At 41.4% G+C, this 11,663-nt stretch overlaps 1 protein-coding gene across 1 annotated transcript in view; it reads left to right on the top strand.

The window, feature by feature from the left end:
• Positions 1-1,526: 1,526 nt before the first annotated feature.
• Positions 1,527-11,663, top strand: part of LOC134337158 (cyclic AMP-responsive element-binding protein 3-like protein 3) — a 58,157-nt gene continuing 48,020 nt past the window's right edge. Inside the window, exon 1 of the mRNA XM_063032001.1 lies at positions 1,527-1,547. Coding sequence (XP_062888071.1) covers positions 1,527-1,547 — 21 coding nt within the window. The remainder of the gene's footprint in view (positions 1,548-11,663) is intronic.

The raw sequence follows: 11,663 nt of genomic DNA, 5'->3' as shown, positions 1-11,663 counted from the left end.
ATTGAAAAGGTTGGAAATATAGAAGGTTTAAAACAGTCACAGAGGAGTGGATGATAGTCAGCTGGGAGGGGAGGAAAGAACAAAAAGGAGGAACAAAGATAACTTTCTATTTGTCTGAATGAGTTCTCCAACAGCACACGGGAGCCTCAACCCCAGTGGGTGTAAGGCAATCCATTTGTTTTGCATTTCATCCATCATTTTAACTACTGTTTCATGTCCCTCACTGGTACAAAGTGACTGTGGTTGTACCATTCACAATTTGCACAGCAATGACTTGGGGAGGCTTCTTTAAAAGCACTACCCAAACATGCAACTTCTGTCACCTTGAAAGAACAGAGAAGTAGTCTCATGTCAACACTACCACCACATCAAGTTCCCCTTCACCCTAACCCTATCTTGGAGATGTGTGCTTCTTGCTACGCTGAAACTGCTCAGTCTTCAGCATGGTGGGGGCTCATAGACAACCCACCACTATCTTCTCAAAGACAAGTAGGCATGGCAATAAACTAAGGCATTCCTTGCGACATCCACTACTGAGAATAAGTATTGGAAGATCACCAATTTTGTCCCTTTCATTGGAGAAGCAAGTGATTACAGGTCACTCCCCCAACTTCAGTGGCAAAGAAATTATTGTAAAAATCTATTGTCATCCATTTAGTCAGCATCAACCCTGATCTCTCCCCTTAATTACACCAGCTGATCACCATTCCCTCACCCCTATCATAGACAAACCTCAGAGTCCCAGATCTCTCCCAATGAAGCCCCATTGATAGGGCCGTCTACTTTCATGGCTCTAGCTTCCCAATCCCCCAGACCATTACCCTATATCCAACTACGCTCCCCCATTCTGGGAGAAAGGACTTTGTATGTGTTTATCCATGCAAGGTTGTTTTTATTATATACAAACTTCACAGGCGGTAGAATTTTGTAATGATGTGCCCATGTGTAAGACTAGCCTGCTGAACTTTACTGGTTTAACGAGCTCTTCCCAGCGTGAAGAATTTGACAGGCCCAGACCCTGCGGTCATACTCCCTCAGTAAATGAGAATTATCTAATAAGGCAGACCTGTGTGCTGTGATGGTGATCCATTAACTGAATGATTATTGACACACACACTTTCTTCAGTGAGGTGAGATCATGGTCTAAAGTTAATCTCACATTAATATAATTTTATTTATATTAAAGGGCAGCCCTCTGAACCCCCTTATCTCCTCCCTGGTGATTGGATAATTGACAATTCTTGCATGACATTTTGGCATTCTCAACAATCTACGTGTTATTCAGCTATCAATCACTGCCCTTCCATGGCAGCCGGCCAGGGTATTCGCCGCTGTCCAGCCAATCATAACAGCTGCTGGTGTTGCAATACCTGAAGCTATTTTTCCCTGGTTGGACTTCAACTTAGTCACAGGTCAAATCTAAGGAAGAGTGAGGGTGTATCGGTAAGTGGAAGGAACCGGAACGCTTCCGAAACACAGGAGAAGAGAAAAACAAGTTTATGAGCTATTCTTCCATATATTCGAAAATGACTCTGGTTACAGGGACGGTAAGTTTATTCGAATTTTAAAAAGTTTTCAAAATAAATAAACTAATGTCATCATCTGGTTATCAGATCTGTTCAAACACAAAGCAGGGCAAAGTTCAGACAGAGATTGAAGCACAGGATTAGGGTGGTAAATTGAAATCCTGTACACATTCTGGTCTTTTAAGATGTATTTATCTTCAAAATTATATGTTTTTTGGAATAAGGTTTTCATTTAGAGCTTTAGAAAATCTCAGGATGGGCCAAAGTGTTTATAGTCAATGGAGTAGAATTTGCTATCGGGAAGTTAGTGAGGTAACTTGCTGAAAGCTGGATAGTAATAACCAGAAAATCTAATACAGTAATCATGACTAGAGGGTTAACAATGAGCGGGGAGAATGCTCAAACCCTTTTCAGGTACCATCAATCATCTTGTTTCTTTAGAAAGGCTGCATTCTCAAACCTGGAATATCGTGCACAGTTTTGGTCACTTTCCTTTAGAAATTATATAGTAGACCAAAGGAAATTCACCAGGCCAGTTTCTGGCATAATAGGATTGTTTTATTGAGAACAGTTGGATGAGTTGGGTCTGTATTTGCTGGATTTTATTACACCGAGTTGTGATTTACTGAAATATATAAGATAAGAGACGACAAATGTTGAGATATTTCTATTAGTGGGAGAGGCTTGATGAAGGGATGTAGTTTCAAGGTAAGGGACCTATCATTTACAACGGAGATACATTAAAGTTTCTTCTCCCTGAGCAAAGTAAATTTCTGGAATTTTCTACCTCAGGAAGTTGCTGGATCAAAAGAATTATTTAAAATGGAGGTAGATATATTTTTGAAAGACAAGGGGACCGGGTGTGATGGGACACTGGGGCAGATTCACAATAATCATATTAAACAATGGGGAAGATTGGAAGGGGTTCTGCTCCTGCTAGTTGAGTTTTTCCAAGAGCACCAGAGCATCTGCTTTGCTTTAGGTGTTGGTGTGCAGACCGGTTGGCGGGGTGTTGAAATCACAATTTATGTTTGAGAGGCAACACTGAGTCAGTGGCGTACTGTTGTATTGTAGCAGAAAGCAGCAACAAAGTCCTGCTTTATTTTCAGAAGCCTTTAAATGCAGAAAAGAGTGGCCCAAGGTTAATGCAGTTGAAGCGTTGGCTGGCACCACTGTTCCCGGTGCACCTGTTCTGCTGTTTGTGATCATGAGGGAACGTGCTCTTCATTCTGACACGAGTGTCACCAATGCCAAAACCTGGACTGCACAGTGTCATTCAGGCTCTGATGACATTTAATCCCAGTCTCCTATTGGAATGTTACAAAGCCAGGGATGGTATGCTCTTGTTATAGGAGGCTGAGCGGTGACCTTATATAATGTCATGAGGGAATAGACAAAGTGAATGGTCACAGCCTTTTGTCCAGAGTAGGGAAGTCTAAAACTAGAGTACATAGGTTCAAGGTGAGAGGGGAAGGGTTTAAAGGAGTTCTGAAGGGGTTAGGTTTATAGCCAAGGACAATGGGTGCATGGAATGAGCTGCCAGAGGAAGTGGTAGAGACTGGTATAAATACAATGTTTTGAAGACATTCAACAACTGCACAGATAGGAAACGATTAGGGGAATATGAGCCAAATGCAGGCAAAAGGGACTAGCTCAGATAGACAACGTTAACATGGACGAGTTGGGCTGACAGGGCTGTTTAAGTACTGTATAACTCTATGATTCTACCTCAGCCTCCCTTTCTCCACATTCCTCTCCAGACAATCCACATTTTCACTTACTCTAATGGCAGTGATGATTCACCTACATTCTCAACTGAAATCCCCGACAGGAAAAAATTAGCTTCAGACATACGGCTACTGTGAATTTAACTTGGGACGGAGAATATTTCATGTCAGAATATTGACTCTGCCTGGTAGTGAGTGCCAAGAGTTAAACTGTCCCAGGTATTACGTGTGTCCATCCAAACCCCACCCCACGTGCCCAACAGAAAGGCTTCAGACACCTGGAACCGAGCAAAATAATAAACAGCATGTTCTGAAACCTGTCAAGTCTGGAATTTGTGACTTCAAAAGTCAACAAAATCAAGTTTCTGAACAAATGTTACCTTAAGCTGTAAGGACCCTTTTGTCGGGCACCTTCACTCTGTCCACAACAGGCAGGATTTTCCGATAGCCACCCCGTTTTAATTCTACTTCCCATTCCCATTTCGTCATGTCAGTCCACGGCCTCCTCTACTGCAACAATCAGACCCCTCCTAGGTTGGAAGGACATTTCACATTCCCTCTTAGTAGCCTCCATCTCGACGGCATGAACATCCATTTCTCTCCCTTCCAGTAATTTCTCCCCTTCTCCCCTCTCTCTTCTTATATTCCCCATTTTGGCTCCCCTCTATCCTCTTCTCCTTTATAGTCTTAGTCATACTTTATTGATCCCGGGGGAAATTGGTTTTCATTACAGTTGCACCATAAATAATAAACAGTAATAAAACCATAAATAGTTAAATAGTAATATGCAAATTATGCCAGGAAATAAGTTCAGGACCAGCCCATTGGCTCAGGGTGTCTGACCCTCCAAGGGAGGAGTTGTAAAGTTTGATGGCCACAGGCAGGAATGACTTCCTATGACGCTCAGTGTTGCATCTCGGTGGAATGAGTCTCTGGCTGAATGTACTCCTGTGCCCACCCAGTACATTATGTAGTGGATGGGAGACATTGTCCAAGATGGCATGCAACTTGGACAGCATCGTCTTTTCAGACACCACCGTCAGAGAGTCCAGTTCCATCCCCACAACATCACTGGCCTTACGAATGAGTTTGTTGATTCTGCTGGTGTCTGCTGCCCTCAGCCTGCTGCCCCAGCACACAACAGCAAACATGATAGCACTGGCCACCACCGGCTCGTAGAACATCCTCAGCATCATCCGGCAGATGTTAAAGGACCTCAGTCTTCTCAGGAAATAGAGATGGCTTTGACCCTTCTTGTAGACAGCCTCAGTGTTCTTTGACCAGTCCAGTTTATTGTCAATTCGTATCCTCAGGTATTTGTAATCCTCCACCATGTCCACACTGACCCCCTGGATGGAAACAGGGGTCACCGGTACCTTAGCTCTCCTCAGGTCAACCACCAGCTCCTTAGTCTTTTTCACATTAAGCTGCTCTTTTGTTTACCTGCCTATCACCTCCCTCTGGTGCCCCTCCAACTTTCCTCTCTCCCATGGTCCACTCTTCTCTCCTATCAGATTCCTTCTTCTTCAGCTTTTTACCTTTTCCTCATCACCACCCAGCTTCTCACTTCATACCCCCACCTGGCTTCACCAGCTTGAACTCCTTCTCCTCCCCACCACCTTCTGATTCTGGCTTCCTCTCCTTCATCTCAGCCCAGATGAAGGGTCTTCGTCTGAAACGTTTACTGTTTATTCTTCTCCATGGATACTACCTGACATGCCAACTTCCTCCAGCGCTGTGTGTGCGTTGACTGAGTGAGCTCCTGTCTCTCCTGCACCAACTCCACTTGTTGTCGAATGCTTCCTGTTCCCAACACCTTTGTCTCAACTAAACAGCGGAATTTACTGGCACAGTATGCCTTTACCACATCCCTTCCTGCTCTAAGATATCAGTATGCATCTTTTCCATGTGTGTCAGTGTGAGTTACAGTCCCTTCTTGCTGGAACTTGGTCTGAATCTCTCCTTGTTGCCCATGTTCTTGCTTTAAACTCATCCTCCCTGTTCATCTCTATCTTGTATCCACTGTTCTGTGTGAGAGCATGTAGAAGCAATATGTCACGGTAACCTCCTTCCTTTTCGCTGGTGTACCTGTGGGTCAGTAGATGGCACCCCAGCCTCTACGTCAAAACGCGATCAGTTCAAGTCGAACACTAAATCTAACCCGGCACTCCAGTCCAGCACCAAGGGAGTGCTGAAATGTACAAGCTCTTACTTTTTAGATAATTGTCTAAAACATGAGTCCATGCCATTTTGGCATTAAAATAACCTTGTGGGATTTTGGAAATTTGAATGTTGAGTGGCAACTTCAACTGGAAGGTTGAAGCTAGTTGTTCTGTGAGAGAATAAAGATTGTGTTTCACAGACCAATGAGGGTGAAGATCTACTGAGAGAAACATTGCATACTGTAGTAAAGTTGATGTAATTTGGGGCTGGATGTGGTTTATGCATGAACTATATTCTAAAGAATCCAAAAATTCTGCTGGGAAATGAGATGAATTCCCAGATTGGTGGGAAGAGATCCAGAAATATGAGCAAATTTTTCGACCTTGGTTATTCAACCATTTTTTATTTGAAGCTTTGTGAATCAATTTCAAGCCCCAGTCGTTAAACCAAATTTGCCCTTTGCAGATACTAATGACCTCATGTTGCATGCCATCTTGAACAATGTCTCCCATCCACTACATAATGTACTGGTTGGGCACAGGAGTACATTCAGCCAGAGATTCATTCCACCGAGATACAACACAGAGCGTCATAGGAAGTCATTCCTGCCTGTGGCCATCAAACTTTACAACTTCTCCCTTGGAGGGTCAGACACCCTGAGCCGATAGGCTGGTCCTGGACTTATTTCATATTTACTGGCATAATTTACATATTACTATTTAACTATTTATGGTTTTATTACTACTTAATTATTTATGGTGCAACTGTAAAGAAAACCAATTTCCCCCGAGATCAATAAAGTATGACTATTACTATGAAATTGCTTTGAAATAGAGTGGGGAGTTCTCCTGGCCAATGTTTATCTAAGTAAGAACACAACTTAGTCATTTTTACTTGACATTTTGTGACATTTTACCAAACGCTACAATTAACAACACGTCAAGATCAGCTGGTTGGCTGTGAAATGTTTTGTGACATCCAGAAGATGGTAAATACACTGTAAGAATACACTTTTCTGTCTTTATTTAACTTCAATACTGGTGGTTTCTCATAGTGTAGGAAACAACACCCACACCGACTCCTTCCCTAATCCATTGTTTCCCAAGGATTTAAACTGCTCGCCTCTTTGTTTTTCAGATCAGAATGCTTGAAGAGTATTGTGATTATAACCTACTGTAATGGCACAGTACATGTTTTCTTCAATCTCTAATGAAATAAAATATAATCTGGCAGTTTGGAATATTAATTTAGTATTTAAGATGTTTTAATTAGTGCTTTTCATCTCTATATTCTTTACTTAACACTCAATTGAGATTTGCTTCTCAGTAACTAACTTTTCCCTAATTTACATTTAACCAAAATGATTTTGACATGAAATATGTAATTTATAAATATTGTATGATTTGATTTGAAACAATATTGCATTTTGTGTCATTAACATTTACTGAAACACATTTTCTGTCACGCTTCCCTGAATTGTTTAGGTCTCATGCTTAGTTACACATGAATTGATCCTAATTGGTCATAAATATATTCAAATTTATGCAAATTGATACTATGTATTTTGGTTGGGCAGATTTTAGCATGACTGATGCAAGTCTGAACTCACATTCCTTCAGTATTATAATCTCCTATTAATTCAATATTGAGACCAAATATGTCTTTCAGTGAAATATCTTTTCTATAATAATAGTTCATTCAGAAAAATTACAGTGAAAGAGGGCATTTGTATTAAATCAAACTATATAGTCTCCACAAAATGTTATGTACAATACTGTATAGAAGTCCTGTGTAGGCGAATTCTTAGTCCGACTTTTTATCAGAGATAATGGATGTGATTTCATATTGCACAACATTGGGGCTGGACTATTTACGAAAATAATGGATAACTTGAATGATAATGGTTGTTTATAAGAATGCAGTTACAACCATTGGCCAGGTGGCTATACTTTAAATAGAACCAGAAAATGCTGGAGGAATCAATAGGTCAGGCAGCATCTGTGAAGAGGGAGGCAGGGGTGACATCGCATGACTTTTGATAATGGTTAGGGAACCCTTATCAGGACTGTAAATATGGGGAAAAACTTTGAGTTTTAAGTTGCAGCCAGGTGGTAGGGCACAGATCAACACTGTCAGAGTTTTAAAGCCAGCAGTCAAAGTCAAAGTCAAGTTTGTTGTACATGTGTAAGTGTTTTTTATGCACAAGTTCAATGGAGAACTTACTTGAACAGTTTATTGTCACTTAGCGTCAGATAAGCGGCATTCACACACAAAACCAAAAATGAAACATCAAACATCCCCAACTGAAACAATTAAGAGTCCATTTTAGTGCCAGGTGAAGGAAGTGGTCACAGTGTTGCTGAACTGTGGTTAGTGACAGAAGAGGGATAGAAGAAACAAATGAGACTGAAAGGTCCAGCCTGGAGCAGCGATACCTTTCAGTGATCTACAGTATTTCTCAACTCAGTCACTGCCTGGTATTTTTATTAAAATAATAGGTTATTTGCAACTTTTTGCTAAAATGCCAAAAGTCATCTTGCACTATAAAGGTCCTAGAAACTAAATTGTATCATACTTTTTTCACTATTACATAGTTGGAAATCTACTTGACTCCAGATAATTGAACAATTCCTGTTTCTGGGTTATTTTATGTCACTTGAAATTCTGATTGAGCATATCTAAGTGTGAATGACTGCAGTACCCTGACGTGCTTTCCACAATGGGGATGAAGGGGATGTCCTTGTTGTCCTTGCTGGGTGTCCTTTTGGCCATTGTTCTGAGGGCACCTGCAGGCAACACAACCAACACAACCTGGTCTGCACATTGCAACACCAATCCAAGTCAGTTAACTGCACTCTTCCCCTCACCCCACCAGAACTCCGATCTGCAGCCTCTCCTCCACCTGCAAAGCCATTCAGCCTTCAGTAATCTGCTGGTCCTCCCCAACAAGCCCCCATTCATCTGCCAGCCCGACTGCCCTCTCCCATCTCTCAACTGCCTGCCAGACCCTCCATTCCCTTGTCAGAAATCGATCCTGACCGGACCTGTACTCAACGTTCCACGTAATCTTACAGAAGGAAGTCCTTTCCCATCATAATAAAATCCAGCATGCTCTTTGTTTTCTTCGTTGCTTGCCGCATGTTAACTTTGAGTGAATCACATGCCAGCCTCTCTCAGCACTTTCAATCTCCCACCTTTCAATAATTACACTGTTCATCCACATTTTGTGCTGAAGTGTATGGTCCCACATTCGCCCCCAACCGCCATTATATTCCATCTGCCAGGTCCTAGTCCACTTACTTAGCCCACCTGTATCCTCCCGCAGAATCGCTGTATCCTCCTCACAGTCCACAATGTTACTCTGCTTTATATCATGAGCCAATCTGGAAATATTGTACTGATCTCCTTATCTGAATCTCTGACAGAGGTTATCCCTTACACTGATACCTCTGACACCCCACCACTCACAGTCCCCAACACAAAAATCAGTTGCCCATTCCTACTCATCGTTTTCTTTCCATTAACTAATCACCAATCAGCACCCAATCCATACACATAATCCTCTGTGCTCTAGTTTTCAGCGGCAGAATGCAGCAGACAGTACCTTGTGATTTTCCCTCTAGATTACTCTTGAATTCTATTTTTGTTTTCATTATTGTTGTCTTGATCTTCTGTTGTTGACTTCTGAAGCTTTCCTTATCCAGAGGATTACTGCCTTTTATGGCAATATTTTAAGATGCATATTTTTCTTTTCTGTTGGACTTTTGCTCCTTAAATAGATATACACTTAGTGCCACCTCATTAGGTATTTAATAAGATGGCCACCGAGTCTATGCTTGTGATCTTCTGCTGCCGTATCTCATCCGCTTCAAGGTTTGACATGTCGTGCATTCCGATTTGCTCTTCTGCACACTGTTGCAAAGTGTGGTTTTCTGAGTTATTGTTGCCTTCCTGTCAGCTTGAACCAGTCTGGCCATTCTCCTCAGATGTCTCTCATTAACAAGGTGTTTCCACCCACAGAATTGTCATCACTGGATATTTTTCTGTTTTTTTTGCACCATTCTCTGTAAACACTAGAGACTGTTGCGTGTGAAAATCCCCGGAGATCAACAGTGTCTGAGTTACACAAACCACCTTATCTAGCACCTCGGTCATTCCTCGGTCAAAGTCATTTAGATCACATTTCTGATGTTTGGTCTGAACAACAACTGAACCTCTTGACCATGTCTGCATGTTTTTATGCATTGAGTTGCTGCTGCATAATTGGCTGATTAAATTTTTGCATTTTCAAGCAAATGTACAGGTGTACCTAAAAATGCGGCCACTGAGTGTATATTTTCTGCTAGCTATGTGTTAATTCATTAAACATTAACAATTACATGTTTCCATCACATTTTCATACCTTCCAAAGTAGCTTCTCGTCTACCACCAGTCAACTACTCAAGCTTTCACAGCCTGGTTTGTTTATAAATAAGGGGTCAGTTTCATGTTCAATCTTTATATATAATGTTATCACGTTACAAGCATTCTTCTCAAAAGCCCCCTGAACTAAAAGATTATTAATTATCTTTTTCTTATTCCACATATTTTATGGTCTTATAAAATAGATCTAAAGCAACCAATTCACTATTTCAATCCTCAACATATGATCTAGGAAACCATCTCACTCACATTCCATGAATTCTTCCACACTATCGCTTGCTTGTTCCAAGTCTGTATAAAGTCCCTACAAGAATAATGTATCCACCTGCCTACCTATGTTATGATGGGTAGTCATTGAATTACCACCGGCTTTAAAGAAACCCTTTTGAGGGATTTTTAATAAATGATAAAGAATCTATAAAATTCTTTGTTGTTGAAGTTGAGAGACTAAAACCATCTTAACACAACAGCAAACTTTAAGATACCCTTTCCTTTCTCTCTACCCCTTTTGGTTGTAGATGAACTCTGCATTCTGCAGTTCAATCCACCAGTGAGGTACAAACTCCAGTGACTGATCCGATTACATTTTCGCATATGAGAGACCTTACTGCTCGGATTTGGTTCCATTGCATAAACAATTGTCACCTTTGATTCAACACTGTGTTTTCTGTTGCTTTCTGCTTTTTTGCTGTAACTCAAATTCATTCTACTTCTAAGCTATGATGTACTCCCTTTGCTGCCTTTATTTCTCCTTTATTATTAGGCCAATTTTTTCCTATTTTTTATTATTCCTGTTTACACGATAAATATCCTGGTATATTTGATTCCCAAATTTGTTCATATTGTGGCCACGGCTTTGTATCAACTATTAAATTGTACTCAGTTGTTTTTATTGTTTTATATTTCCCTATGTCATTGAAGGAGACATCCTGCCCATTCAATCTATGCCAGATCACAGATCTACCCAATAATTTTCCCTGTAATCCATTTTTTTCCACATTCCCTTCGATTCCGCCACCCGCACACTGGGAGCAATTTACAGTGGCCAGTTTACCTACAGAGAAAGTCTTAGGATGTAGGAGGAAACTGGAGCACCTGGAGGGAAGTCAGGATGTCACAGGGAGAACATGCAGACTCCACGTGGACAGCATCAGAGACCAGGTTTGAACCCTAAAGGCTGGAATGTAAGGTAGTGGCTCTGCTGGCTTTGTCGCTGTGGCCTCTATTTGTGTCAAAATCTCATCCGTTTTGTGAACGCTCCTTACACTCATGTTAAGGTGCCTCCATTTTGACTCCGTCAGGCGATTTTCCCCTTTGAACTTGTGTAAGTCCGCTCCTACTTCTGACAGAATCTGCTTACTAGAACATAGGACCATACAGCACAAGTCTTGTCTTTTCCGCCCGTGATGTTGGTTTACCCTTTTAACCTACTCCTACTCTATGATCAACCTATCCCTTCCCTCCTACGTAGTCCACAACTGGCCATTTTTCTTTCATCCATGTGGTTCTCTAAGAGCTTTTTATATGTCCCTAATGTATCTGTCTCTAATACCACCACACCGGCAGTGCATTCCAGGCACCTACCACTCTCTGTGTGAAAGATCTACCTCTGACATTTCCTCTAAACTTCCCCTACTCACCTGAAAAGGATGTCCTCTGCTATTACCCACTACCGCCAAGGGAAAAAGAAGCTGTTGTCCACTTTGTCTACAAACACAAGAAAACCTGCAAATGCTGGAAATCCAAGCAACACACACACAAAATGCTGGAGGAACTCAGCAGGCCAGGCAGCATCTATGGAAAAGAGTACAGCCAGACGGAATAT

The sequence above is a fragment of the Mobula hypostoma genome, chromosome 24 (assembly GCF_963921235.1).
Source record: "Mobula hypostoma chromosome 24, sMobHyp1.1, whole genome shotgun sequence".
In the NCBI taxonomy this organism is placed as follows: Eukaryota; Metazoa; Chordata; class Chondrichthyes; order Myliobatiformes; family Myliobatidae; genus Mobula; species Mobula hypostoma.
This window is presented reverse-complemented; position numbering and strand designations above follow the sequence as displayed.